The following is a 15,158-nucleotide window of genomic DNA, read 5'->3' as shown; positions in this document are numbered from 1 at the left end:
AAAAAAATGAAACTTTTAAGAATTCTTACCAAAGAATGAAAGATATTGAGGGAGAAATATGTTAAGTAACAAGTTTATCAACAATAAAACCAATCTGAATCCTTAAATATTTATAGTAATTTGGCAGATAAAAATAAAATGGTATCTGTAGAGATGGCTCAAATGTTACAGTACAACTTGCTCTTCCTAAAAACCAATTCCACCATGCATTTATGACTACAACCATTTGTAACTCCTATTACTGGAGATACAGTGCCCTCCTCTGGCTACCATGGACAATGTACGCATGTGGTGCACAGACATATGGAGACAAAATGCCGGAGTCTAGCTTTAGTAGGATTCCAAGGATACAGGACTATTCTGTGAAGTGAGCTAGGAGTGAAGAGTCTGACCACCGGCTGTCTTTCAAACTGATAGCCCCATCTAGCTCAAGCCATCTTTATTTACACAACTTCTAATGCATTCAAGTATGAGTAGTTTCAAATCATTTCTCTTTAATCATTTTCCAAAAATCATTAACATTTACTCGTTTTAATTTCTTCTCTTTTTCCCACTCCTTTGATGTTTTTGGTCTTTACCACATATCATTATAATGCAAGCCAAATGTTTATATCTAGCTAGGCACATCTTACTCATACTGTGCCTTAGCCAGTAGCAAACATGTGTTTACAAAGTAAGAGATTTAAGCCCTATGATTAGTTATTAACAGTATTAAATCAGCTGAATATATTGTGATGCATAGAATATTATTTTCATGTGTGTGCCAGTTGCTAAGTTATCTGTATATCACCTTTATTAAGTGGATTTCAGTTATAATCCTATTCTTTATGAGTTCTAAAAATAGCAATGATCAATACCTAACTCTTTAACTGTTCAGATTAAAATTCTATTCTTTATGGAAATTTCTGAATGCTTTCTTTCTTTTAAGCGAACTAGGAGTTTTAGGTTCCTTTGACATTGGAAAAATATCTGAGGGTTCATGTCCCGGCACTAGAGATATGTCTGACATTTCATGTCCTATATCTTTACATTATATGTTCCTATAAGTTTTTAATGTCACCTTTTAAGAGGCTGTTTTTGAAGTTCTTAAGTTCTTTCAAATAAGTTTATTTCTCTTTGGACTGAATAAGCAATAATCATTGTCGTACTGAGTTCCTCCTGTTCACTCAGGATGACTGGAAAGGCAGCCAGGGGCAACCAGAGAAGCCAGTTTCTGTAACAGATCAGATGAATTATATTGTTTGTAGTGGCTTTTGTTCCCAATCAACTCAGGCACAATCATGACTAATAAAGCAAAACTAAGAATTATCATAAGAATAAACATAGGGAACGTTACAAAGGCCTGAAGCCCATGAGTTCCCTAGGATTAATACAGGAGAATGCAGTATTATTTCCATAGGCTCTTCCAAAATGGATGGGATCCCCAAAGCAACTAACAGTCTAGGGAGTTCCAATTTAAAAACATTTATGTGCTTTTCCTAGGGATGACAGCATGGCTTCTACCAAAAAACAACCACATGCATAAAAATAAGCAAATATTCCAATAAAATTAATAGTAGAAGAAAAGGGTCAGAAGTTAAAAGCACTTTCTGCTCTTGCAGAGGACTAGAGTTTTGACTCTGACATCCACACAGCTACTCACTACTATCTGTAACTCCAGTTCCACACATCCAACACCCTCGTATGGATACTGTGAGCAACACATACAGGAAGACACACAGATAGACCAAGTACAATGGTGCACATACACATGTGCAGGTAAGGACCACACACTCATGAATTAAAAATATTTTGAAATAATGAAACATAATGAGGAAAAGATAAAAAATCTACAACTTCATGATAGTTGTAGGATTGGAAAAATTAGAAAATAAAGATACATTAAAAGTAATTATAGGCATGTATATAGATATAGATTTTGATACAGATAAGACATCAATAGACATAACATAACCTCTTCAGTCTCAAACACTTTTATTTTTCAATTATTAATTATATTTAAAGTAGATATAGAGATGTACATAATAATATCTAATTTTATATCTATGTTTGTGTTCAATTCCATTCTGTGAATACACATTTTTATTACTTTCCTACTTGTTTCTATAACTTATTTCTAAGGAGAGAATGAGAAATTCTTACATTATGCTTTCTGTGAATATATCTGAAGAAGTAAAACATTTCTGAGTGCTCCTTTGACATCTGTGTTTCTCAGGCTGTAGATAATGGGGTTTAACATGGGGGTAATGACTGCATACAGCATAGAGATGAGTCTGTCTCTGGCAGGAGAGTGTTGTCTGGAGAATGGGCGGATATAGGTAAATATGGCTGTGCCATAGAACAAGAAGACTACAAGAAGATGGGAAGCACAGGTGGAGAAGGCTTTCTGCTTCCCTTCTGTGGATTGGATCTTTAGGATGGTGGACACGATGTATATGTAGGAGATCAAAGTGATCAGAAAAGCACCAACACCTAAACTACCTGCTACCACTAAAATAAGCAGTTCTGCCATGTAGGTGGATGAGCAGGACAGGGCCACCACAGGGGGGATATCACAGTAGTACTGGTTAACTCGATTGGACTTGCAGAAAGACAGGCTAAAGGTGGACATTGTATGGATGAAGGAGTTGAGAAACCCAGTTGCCCAGGTCCCAAACAACAGCTGCACAAAGCGAACCTTGGTCATGATGAGGAAATAACGCAGAGGGAAGCATATGGCCACATACCGGTCATAAGCCATCGCAGCCAGCAAGAAACCTTCAGTCCCAGCTAGGGCCACCAGGAAATAGAGCTGCAAAGCACACCCAACAAAGGAAATGCTGTGATCTTCAGTCAAGAGATTCTTGAGCATCTTGGGGACAGTAGTTGATGGGCAGAATATGTCTATCAGGGACAGATTTGCCAACAGGTAATACATGGGAGTCTGAAGCTTTCTCTCAGTCACTATGGCCAAGAGGATGGCCCCGTTTCCCAGCAAAGTCATCTCATAGATGATGACAAAGGCCACAAAGAGGGGATAACGCACCTCAGGGAGATCAGAGAGCCCTATGAGGATAAACTGAGTCACTGTGGTAAGATTGTAGACATCCATCTTGGCTCTCTTAAAGGAGTTTCTAAGGGAAATAAAAGAAAAGAACACAGATTAGTGTGGCAAGGCAGGGAGCTCAAGGACAATGGAAATATCAGGCTAATGGTGAATGATGTTTTCTCTACTTTAATTATGGATTTGTGGTTTAAATTTTCTGCCTAAAATTACTGTAGTCATACTGTTTCTTGAAATACTCATATTCTACTCCATATCTTTAAACGTCCTTTGAGATAGTAATGAGAACTTGAAACTATATCACCTTTATAATTATTAGTGAGAATTTTAATTGTATGATTTCATTCATGAAAGCTGATGGATTTCTAACATCTTCACAGACATTGGCTTTGTTTAGTCCTACCTAAATATCCATACTTTTATGTCCTCTTTCAAACAAAATTAATATAACATAGTTAAGTATATCATGAACCTATTATTTACTAAATTTATTTTATATAATTATCATAATGCATATTCCTTGATACATACATTTAATTAAATACTAGGAGTTATAGGTATCATAGGAAATCAAGTCCTTCTTGAGTATATATGAATGACATTTTACTTCAAGTGTTTCAACTTGAAGGAATAAATATGTCAATGTTTCAGTGACTTTAAAACCATGTATTTAAGATACAAATATTAGCACTTAACATAACAGGATATATAATAAAAATGCTAAATGGCTCTCTGGAAAATTCCAACTGAAAGCCTGGAAATTAATTTTTGTCACTTCACAAACAGTTTTTTTCTTTATCATCACATATTATGAAGTTCACATAGAAAATCTGGGAACGTAATAACAGACACCAAGGATGCTAGAGAATCATAAGAACATACTTTAACAATTAATACTCCACCAAATTGAAAAGTCTAAAACAAATGGATATGTTTATCAACAGATACTGCTTACCAAAGTTAAATCAAGATCATATAAACAATGTAAACAGACATATTAGCCCTAGTGAGAAAAGAACAGTAATTACAAGTCTCCAAACTACAAAACCCAAGACTAGATGGTATTAGTGCATAATTCTACCAGACTTTCAACGAAGAGTTAATATCAATACTCCTCAAATTATTTCACTAATTAGAACAGAAGAAACATGGCCCAATTCATCTTATGAGATCACATTGTCCAAACCTCACAAAGATTCAACAAAGAAAGAGAATTACAGACTAATTTTCCATATGAATAAACATGCAAAATTTCTCAATAAAATTCTGGAAAACAAAATCCAGGAATGCATCAAAAAGATGATTCACCATGATCATGTAGGTTTTATTACACAGATTACATAGGCTCTATTACATAGATTTATTACATAAGTTATATTACATAGATAGTTCAAAATAGGAAAATCAGTAAATGTAATCTACCATAAAAACAAACTAAAAGAAAAAAATCTGATTATCTCATTAGCTGTAGACAAGGTCGTTGACTAAATCCAACACCCCTACAAAATAAAAGTCCTGGAGACATTAGGGATTCTAAGGACACACCTAAACATAAGAAAGGCAATTTGCAGCAAGCCTGTGGCCAACATCAACGAAATGGAAAGAAACTCAAAGTAATTTCATGTAAACCAGAAATAAGACAAGGTTGTTCACTCACTTCATACATAGCAATATAATACTTGGGGTCTTAGCTAAAGCAATAATACAGCTTAGAGACTTGAGTTTAGTGTAGAGTGATAAATATGGATCTATTTGCATGCTTCTACATCCAAACATCAGTTAAACCAGCACCTTTTGTTGAAGATGTTTTTATTTTCCTGTTGTATATTTCTAGATTCTTTGCAAAAAAAAAAAATCAGATGTCCTTGGGTGTGTGGATTTATGTCTGGGTATTTGATTTAAATCCCTTGGTTAATAAGCCTATTTTTATTCTACCTATCACTGCCTGGGGGTGCTGCCTCTGGACAGTATAGGGTCCTAAAAGAATTCATGGTTATAGGCATAAACTGAGACTTTTGAATCTGAGGGAATTAGGGAAAAAGACATTCACACACACTCTTGATGGTTTCCATCTTTCATTCTCCATGGTCCTTTTCCATCTCTATTCCTCTTTTCATTCTGATGTTTTCTTTCTAACTCTATCTTTCCTCTTGATGATTCACTTCAAACTCTCTCATTCTTGATGTTTTCCTTCTAGACAATTTTAACTCCTTCTGACACTCCTCTCCCTTATAGCTTATATACCACAGTAAAATCTTTCAGGCAATACAGGGATCACAAAGGGGTTACAGTATATTCTTTAAGTGAATGACTATAGTAAAGGATTGAAAACAGAGTCATCCTCACAATTCACACGCAATATCTAAGTAATTTATCATGAAATAATAGATCACGAGCAAACAAGGAGTGGTTTTTTTCTCAGTCAACTCTTATGAACAGGCTGCAAATTGTGATGTAAAGAAAGAATAAATCACTTTATTATCTATCTTGTGAGGTAATCTTCTAAGTAATTTTAAGGTAGTCATAAACCTAATCTAATGAAGAGTCCAAGAAAATAAGAAAATGGTGTGCTTATAGCCTGTACTTCCAAGTGCATTAGGACTTATAGCCACTTCAACCATTGTCCTGCATTCTGCTATACAAGGAAAAGGCAGTTCAAACTAACCCACATCTATGTAAACATTTTGAAGAAACACCTATAATCAGAATCCGTAAATCCCAGATTCCTCATGTAGTTAAGGCTCAAATCAAGTCTGAGATATAGTAAATCTCTTAGTGTCAGCTTGAGTCAGCACTTCCAAGATACCGTGTCACCAAAATGCTTTCAGTCTCAAAATGCACTTTCTGCCCTGAGTGCAACTTTTGACTATAAAAAGAAATTTGTATCCCTTTCTCAGGACTACAGAATCTAATTACTCTCTGTAGCACTGACTAGTCAGAATTTCTCTGCCTGTGGTTTTTCAAAATAAAAGTTGCTTCTGTTTCTAGAATTCATGGCTGTATTCCATGTTATTTGCACAATTCCAGGACCAACACTTTATAAACACAGTCAGCAGAACTTTGAATCTTCAAAGTGCATAACCATATCAGAAAACTGAGCTCATGAAAAGATGCAAGGAATTAATCATTAGACAGCTAACAATAATTGAGCTGTTTTACAACTCTAGCTTAATGAATCCGACAGCTCAGCTATGTGTCTCCATGCATCACTTCATCATGCCAGATATCAGAGAGAGATAGCAGTAAGAAACATGAAAAGTATGAACAGAATACAAAGGCATTCTGGGGTCTGTAGTCACATGGTCTTGCCTAAACAAGATTCTCCATCAGAGAGTTTCCTCCTAGTGGGCTGGCATCTTATTCTTCAATTGTCACTTGATGGTCATCTGACATGGTCACCAGCAAATACCAGGCAGTTTTGTTAATATACCTCTGTAATACAGTTCTATTTCCCAACATCTATTAAATATAGAACCTGAAGTTCTATCTAAAGTAATAAAGTAACTGAAGAAGATCAAGGAATACAAGTAGGAAAGGAAGAAGTAAAAGTACTGTTATTTGCAGATGATATAATAGTATACTTAAGTAACAGAAAAATTCAACCAGGAAATGCATACAGCTAACGAACACTTTCCATAATGTGTTATGTAACAGATACAAGATTAACACAAAAATAATCAGTAACCCTCCTACATACACATGTCAAATGGACTAAGAAACAAGTCAGGGAAACAATATAAACTATCTTGGGAGCTCCTATGAATCATAAACACCTCCAGTAATGTAGCAGGTACAAGATTAACTCAAAAAATCAGTAGCCTGCCTTTACACAGATGATAAGTGGACAGAGAAAAAAATCAGAGAAATATCACCTTTTATAATAGCTACAAAGAGCATAAAATATCTTGGAGTAACTCTAACCAAACAAGTGGAAGACCAGTATAACAAGAACGTTAAATCTTTGAAGAAAGAAATTGAAGAAGACACCAGAAAATGGAAATATCTCTCACGCTATAGGGTAGGTAGAATTAAGATAGTAAAAATGAAAATCTTAGAAGAAGAAATCTACATATTCAAAGAAATGCCCATCAAAATTCCAGCAAAATTCTTCACAGACCTAAAAGAACAATACTCAGCTTCATATAGAAAAACAAAAAAACAGGATAGCCAAAACAACCTATACAACGAAGGAGCTCCTAGGGGCATCACAACCCCTGAAGCAAACTCTACTCCAGAGCTACAGTAATGAAAACAGCCTAGTACTGGCATAAAAAAAAGAACACAGGAGGACCAACTGAATCAAATTAAAGACCTGAATATCAATCCACACACCCATGAACACCTGATTCTTGACAAAGGAGCTAAAAATTGGAAAAAGAAAGGATAGTCAACAAATGGTGCTGGTAAAATGGATATCAACATGTAGAAGAACAAAAGTACATACATATCTATCTCCACGCACAAACTCAACTCCAAACAGATCAAAGACCTCAACATAAAACCAACCACACTGAACTAAAGAGAAACTGGGAAGTACACTCGAATGCTTTGGCACAGAAGACCACTTCCTAAATATAACCCCAGTAGCACAGACACTGGAAGGAACAATTAACAAATAGGACCTCCTGAAACTGAGAAACTCCTGTAAAGCAAACACAGTCAACAAGATAAAACAGAAGGCTACAGAATGGGAATAGACCTTGACCAACCCCACATCAGAGAGGACTGATCTCTAAAATACGCAAAGAATTCAAGAAACTGGTCATCCTTGGCCTTTAGAGAAATGCAAACCAAAACAACTCTAAGATTCTATCTTACACCTGTCAGAATGGCCAAGTTCAGAAATGTTAATTATGGCTTATGCTGGAGAGGATGTAGAGTAAAAGGAACACATCTCCATTGCTGATGGGGGTAAAAACTGGCACAGCAGCTTTGCAAATCAGTGTGGAGATTTCTCAGAAAATTAGAAAATAACCTACTTCAAGACTCAGCAAAGCCACTTTTGGGCATATACCCAAAAGATGTTCAATCATACCACAGGAACATGTGCTTAACTATGTTCATAGCAGCATTATTTGTAATATCCAGAAACCCTAAACAACCTATATGCCCCTCAACTGAACAACAGATGAAGAAAATAAATGGATTACTAAACAGCAGAAAAAAATAATGACATCTTGAAATTTGTGGGCAATGTATGGCTCTAAAAAAACATCATATTGAGTTAGGTAACCCAGACCCAGAAGGAAAAATATAATCTGTGCTCACTCTTATGTGACTTTTAAACATAAAGCAAAGAAAAATCAGCCTACAATTCACAACCCAAGACCTAGACAACAAAAAGAACCCTAAGAGAGACATACATATATCTAATCTACACGGGAAGTAGAAAAAGACAAGATGTCCTGAGCAAATTGAGAGCACAGGGATAATGGTAGAGGGTAGAAGGGGGAGGATGGAGGAAGGAAGAGGAGCAGAGAAAAATATATAGCTCAACAACAACAATAAAAATAATTATATAAAAATCTTGGTTTAACCTTAACCAAGAAAGTGCAAAACTTACATGATAAGAATTTCAAATCTTTTAAAAAAGTAAAGATATCAGAATATGAAAATATATTCCATGCTCAAGGAGTGGTAAAATAAACATAGCAAAAATGATCATCCTACCCAAAGCAATATATAGATTTAATACAATTACCATTATAATTCCAACACAATTCTTCAGTTATTGGAAGGAAAAATCTCAGCTTCGTATAAAAAAAAAAAAAAACAAAGAACCAAGACATCTAAAACAAACTTGAACAATAAAATAACTTCTGGAAGTAAAAATAAAAAAGTTATGCTGTCACCATGTCCAGCTGGCATCAAATTCAAGAGATCTGTCTGCCTCTGCCTCCTGAGTGCTGGGATTAAAGCCATGAACTACCACTGAGCAGTGGTTAAATAAAATGAAGAAGAGTTGAAAAAAGACCCTGGACCAGGTCTAGAGAATTGGCTTAGAGAGTTAAGAGCATTTGTTCTTGCTAAGGACCCAGACTCAGTTCACAGTGTACACATGGGGGACCATCACTTCCACAGGCACCAGGCACACATGTGGTGCACAGACATACATAAGTGCAGACAAAGCAACCATATGAAAAAATAAATCTTAAAAAGAAAAGATATGTTCTAAATGTCTCAACATTCCTAATTTCAAGTGGTGCTACAAAGCTATAGTAATAAAAAAAACAGCACAATATTGGCATAAAAAGAAACATACTGATCAAAGGATTCTAATTGAAGATCCAGATATAAATCCATACTTATGAACAGCTGATTTTTATAAAGAAGCTAGAAATACACCATGAAAAAAAGAAAGCATCTTCAACCAATGATGCACAACTAACTGGATGTTGAAATGTAGAAGAATGAAAATAGATCAATATCTATCAACCTGCACAAAACTCAAATCCAAATGTATCAAAGACCTCAACATAAAACCAGATACACTGAAACTCATAGCAGAGAAAGTGATGAATTGCCTTCAAAGTGGGGAGTAACCTAGAATTGGCACAGGAGATAACTTAATGAACACATCAATAAAGCAAGCACTAAGATTGACAATTAATAAATGGAATCTCTTTAAACTGAGAAGCTTCACTACGTAAAAGGACACTGTCATTCAGGCAAAGTGACAGCCTACAAAATGGGAAAAGATCATTTTTACCAACTCCACATCTGATAATATTCAAAATATATAAAGAACTCAAGAAAATGGACATCAAAAACATGTAAACCAACTTATAAATGGAATATAGATCTAAAAGAATTCTCAATAGAGAAAACTCAAATAGTTAAAAAAAACACAAAAAAATGTTCAGCATCCATAGCAATAAGGAAAATGCAAATCAAATTACTTTGAGATTTCTGTCAGAATGTCTAAAATAAGTAACACAAGTAACAGCTTATGCTGGTGAGGATGTGGAGCAAGAAGACCACTCCTTTATTGCTGGTGGGAGTAGAAACTTGTATATCCTCTATGGAAATCAGTACACCAGTTTTTCAAAAAGATGGGAATCAATCTATCTCAAGATTCAGCTATACCACTCTTGGGCATAGAACCAAAGAATGTACAATCCTAACACAAAGATTCTTGTTTAGTCATGTCGTTTGCTGCTCTATTCACAATAACTAAAAGTTGGAAACAACCTAGATGTTTCTCAACAGAAGAACTGATTTTAGAAATGTGATATATTTATACCCTCATCTGTTATAAAAAATAATATAACCATAAAAATTTCAGGCAAATTGATATAACTCTGAATGTGGCTGACAATGAGGGCTGACTGAGAAGACAAGGACAATGGCACTGGGTTTTTATTCTACTGCATGGACTGGCTTTGTGGGAGCCTGGTTTGTTTGGATGCTCACTTTTATAGACCTGGATGGAAGGGGGAGGACCTTGGACTTCCCACAGGGCAGGGCACCCTGACTGCTTTTAGGACTGGAGAGGGAGGAGGAGTGGAAGGAGTGGAAGGGAAATGGGAGGAGGGGAGGAGGTGGAAATTTTTAATATAAAAAAAAGACAAAAAAATATAGTCATCCAGAAGGAGGTAACCCAGGCCCAGAAATATAAATATGGTATGTAGGTGATTATATGTAAACATTAGAAATAAATAAATGATAAACAAACCAGAAACCACAGTTCCATATAGGTTAGATATAGAGAAAGGAACTGAGAGACACACATGGATCTCCTTGAGAGAGGTAAATAGATATGATTTTGTAAGTGCAATGGGGTAGGAGGAATGGGAAGAGGAGGTTTAGGTGAAGGGGAGGGAAAATGAAGTTGAGAAATGCAGTGAAAAGAGATAGACTTAAGGGGCATTTGAGGAGGTATGAAACCTAGTACTGTGGAAGTCATAATATATGAAGTTGATTCTAGTGAACTCTGCAAATAATGAAGGATAAAATGTCCCATGTGGCCATCTCTTGTCCCCAGATGAAGCTTTCATTTCCAAGACAGGGTTACAGTCAATGGTGTTTTGGTTAAGGTAGTCCTATGGAAATCCTCAAACAACCTAGGTAGTTGCCAAGGGAGGAGGTTGGTCTTCACAAACAGAAAATAAGGCTCCCTTGCTGAAGATCATACCCACACAACTCATTGAACATGGAGGAGTAAAGCTGGTGCCTATATAGAGCCTTCACCCTCATCCTCTAGTGTCTTTGGTAAGAGAGGATATTCTGCAAACCACCAAGTGAAATATATAAACACCAACCCAGCTACAAAACTTTGATCTATAATCTGTCCTGCCTGTAAATATGTGTGGCAACTGTGGCACAAAACTTGTAAGAATGACCAACCAATATCTTATTTGATTAACTACCCACTCCATAATACAGAACTCCTATCCAACAAAGCCTGGTTGACCATTAACCAGAGAACATACAGTCCAGAGACCCAAGGTAAAACCAAATACTACGGCTCTCAAGATAAAAAGGAATAAGAAAATGACTCCTAATGGCATCCTGCTATACTCATAGATCAGGGCCTTACTCAACCATCATCAGAAAAGCTTCCTCCTGCAGCAGGTGAGAACAAACAAAGAGAACCACAACCACCACAGTCAGACATTAGGCAGAGAGAAAGGAAGACGCTGTAACACACTGCTCTAAGTCAGTTATCTAATCCCTCCCTTCAAAGTTCAGGGAATCCTGTGGAAGAAGAGGTAGAAGAGTGTTAAGAGTCTGAGGGAAGAGGGCACCACAGGATAACAATTGTCTCTAAATCACCTGAACAAGCCTTGTATAAACTCACAAAGCCTGAAGCAGCAATCCCAGAACCTGCATTGGTCTGCACCAAGTCCTCTGCATATACATTACAGCTACCAATTTAGTACTTTTATTGGACTCAGAGTGGGTGAACAGTAGGTCTCTGACTTTATTGCCTTCTCTTGAGCTTTTTTCCTTCCGTTTCACCTTGACCAACTTTGATGTGATGGGTTTTTTATCTTTTGTGTGTGTGTATATATATATATATATATATATTAAGATATATATCTTATTTGCATTAAATGTCCAATCACATTTTAAAAGATGAAAATGAACATTCTACTTCCCCATCCAATTTACTTTTTATATATAAACAATGAATATTTTCTTTGGTCATTTAAAATGCTTAACACAAATAATGCAAATTATACTTAAGGATTTTATGCACAAATGGGCTGAAGGATTTTTATCACTTTTTCCTGTGTAAGGTGTATAAATAAGCAATAAAATTCCCGAGAGTGTTGGATAGAGTGGTGCATGCCTTAATTCCTACATTTAGGTGGCTAAGGCAAGACAGTTTTGAATTTGTGACCACCCTGAAATACAAAGAAAGGCCCTGTTTCTAAACAAAGAAAAATGAAAGAACAAGCCCTGGAAGGGTGGAATTTTTCTCTTCTGAACTAACAGTGTCCATGGGAAAAGATGAGAAAACAAGATTTGACTGACAATCTCTTCCATTCGTAAAATACAGAAAAGAAATTTATTATAAAGATAAACTGTGTATATCATTATGCAACTGAATGACAGCGAACGCCTGGGTGACAGTGATTAAAACAAAACTGTGCCATGTCAGTACTTCATTCTCAAAAGCTCAGAATCCTATAGAACTCCTAGACATCTGTCTACACACAAGTATAATTAATCTCTGAAAAGAGAACATTAGGCATATAAATTTTACAGTAAGCATTTGTATATGACATATTAATCACAAGAACAAAATCTACAAGGAGTAAATTTTAGATTGCACAATAAATAATTTTTTATTCACACAAACAAAATTGACTTTTTAAAACAAAGACTACAGTAAATTCACCAATAACACAAAATACATAGGTTGAATTTAGTAAAAACTCTCCAGAATCTATGTGTTTTGTTTTTTAAATAATGTACATTGAATTGGCATACATGGCTAGCACTAACCACTTGTTAGAATTAACCCAGGATACAGACATTCTTACTGTCATTCTCTCTTACCATTTTAATATGGTGAATACCAGTAGATGAAGCTTTTGTCTTCAGAAAATTTTCAAGTTTCTGCTATCTACAGAAAAAGAATCAGTTACTTATTAAAATCAGTTTGTCAACGATGAAAACCAAACTGTGCTATATCAGTTCTTAAGTTCACAAATGCTCACAATCATGAAGGCAAAAATAAAAGATAAAATTTCAATCTTAGCTTAACTAAAACTGTATTTGTTTTATTGTAAGAAGTTTAGTAAAATAGCATAGGTAGATTTTACCTTAAAACTGGATCTCATTACCTGTAAAAATTTGAGCAAATTACAACAAATGACCTGGCCAAAAATTATGTCAGTAAATGAAAGCAAAGTCCCAACCTGAATATGAGATTCACATCAGGGGTTAGTGCATCACTTATATTATTTCCGCTTTATCCTTGGGGAGTCATAGTAACAGGAACTGTAGGGAGACAGTGCACATTACTGCCAGCCTAATAATAGGATCACATAGCTAATTAATTTAACTAAATAAATGGCATATCCATGTCCCAAGGTAAAAAATTGGACATGCTGTGTAGAATATTGTAGCCAAACACCATTGAAGAATAAATGTAAGCAAAAAAACTGCTTCAAAATATAATTAAACTATTACATTTTCAAACTCTTTTCTTTGTTGAAATCAAAAGTTACAATTTCTTACCATCATCATACAATGAATCTTGTGGAAGCTACGACATCTTCACGAACACTAAACATCTCGGACCCAGCACAAGTAGAAACGCAAACTGATTTGAACACATATCTTGTAACTTGATTCCTGATGGCAGGATGACTTTATGCAAACAGTTGGCAAGTTGGCTGATAGATGGTAGATAGATGGGTGCTAGACCTATGGCTTAGCAGTAAAGAGCACTCATTGCTCTTGCAGAGTGCCTGGGTTCAATCCCCAGAAGTGCTGATAGTGGATCACAGCCATCTGTAACTCTAGTTTCAGGAGATTTACTGTCTTCTTCTGACCTCCATGGGCACCATGCTGCACATACACATATGTAGGTAAAATACTCATACACATAAAATCTAAAATCTACTTTTTCAAAAGAAGATAGTAGATTTAGGTGGATAAATAGTAGATTTGTGCTTGCAGTTAGTAAATCCATGTAAATTAAATGTTAATGAATGCTACAGTATTTCATTTTAACTATAAATTTTCGGGTAAAATGGGAAATTAGCAAGCATAATCACTAAAAATAATGTAGCTAGTTATAGGGGGTAACTAATGGCAACATCTTGTGTTGATTTAGAGTTTTGTTGAGTTTCCCTGACCAATAACTCTTTGGTGTCTCATACCTTGTTCTGGGGTTTTCATTTAATAACCCATTTTCTATGGGAATAACCTTATTATTCTTATTATTCCATAAAGGATGGTCTCCTTTTGAAATTATTTTTATTATTATTTCTCTTATTTTTTTAATAATAACTAGCATCAACTTCAATCATAAATTGGTAACTGAGTGTACACAAACTAAATTCAGACAAGTTAGAAAAATGGTTTAAAAGGGCACATACTTCCAAAGTCAAAGAAATTTGAAGTGACAGAGATCATGGATATGAAAACAAAAAAAGAGCTGTCGTATCCTTTACGACTTATCTTCTAGGAAACCAAGCAATTCTTTCGGGATATTGGCAGAAAGATTTTTAAAATGATGAAGCTTTCAGAATCAATGAAATTTTAGTTTTTAGAAGTGCAGTATGTATCAATTCTAAATATAAACCTAGAACGCTGGTATCCTGCATATACTGAATTAGGATTCTAAGTAGTATTTACTAAGTTGAGTGTAGTCTTTAATCTGTGTCATATGTGTTTTTAATAATTTATATTTTGTCACAATTAATTAATTCTTTCTTCTCTTTGGATCTTTCCATAATCTTAATTTTCCTCTTACTTACACAGATATTAAATTAGTAATTTATCAAAATACAGATTTCTAGTAAACTGTCCTATTTAAACGTATGTTATAGTCTTTATGTTTAAATGCTAGTTTACCAACAAATTCTAAAACTAAAATGAATTTTCTGAATAATAATCAATTAATTAGGATTAGGATTTCATTTTGGTAGTAAAC

The 15,158-nt window shown here is 35.1% G+C and overlaps 1 protein-coding gene across 1 annotated transcript; it reads right to left on the bottom strand.

The window, feature by feature from the left end:
• Positions 1-2,143: 2,143 nt before the first annotated feature.
• On the bottom strand, positions 2,144-3,091 carry LOC125401104 (olfactory receptor 5V1-like). Its single transcript, XM_048435327.3, has one exon. The coding sequence runs from the start codon at positions 3,089-3,091 to the stop codon at positions 2,144-2,146; it is 948 nt and encodes a 315-aa protein (XP_048291284.3).
• Positions 3,092-15,158: the final 12,067 nt, after the last annotated feature.

Source organism: Myodes glareolus, chromosome 24 (genome assembly GCF_982192425.1).
Source record: "Myodes glareolus chromosome 24, mMyoGla1.1, whole genome shotgun sequence".
Lineage (NCBI taxonomy): Eukaryota > Metazoa > Chordata > Mammalia > Rodentia > Cricetidae > Myodes > Myodes glareolus.
The sequence above is the reverse complement of the archived record's forward strand: the minus strand, read 5'-3'. Positions and strand labels throughout refer to the sequence as shown.

Coding starts and splice junctions, on each gene's coding strand:
- LOC125401104 (XM_048435327.3), bottom strand. CDS start 3,091: ATGGATGTCTACAATCTTACCACAGTGACTCAGTTTATCCTCATAGGG.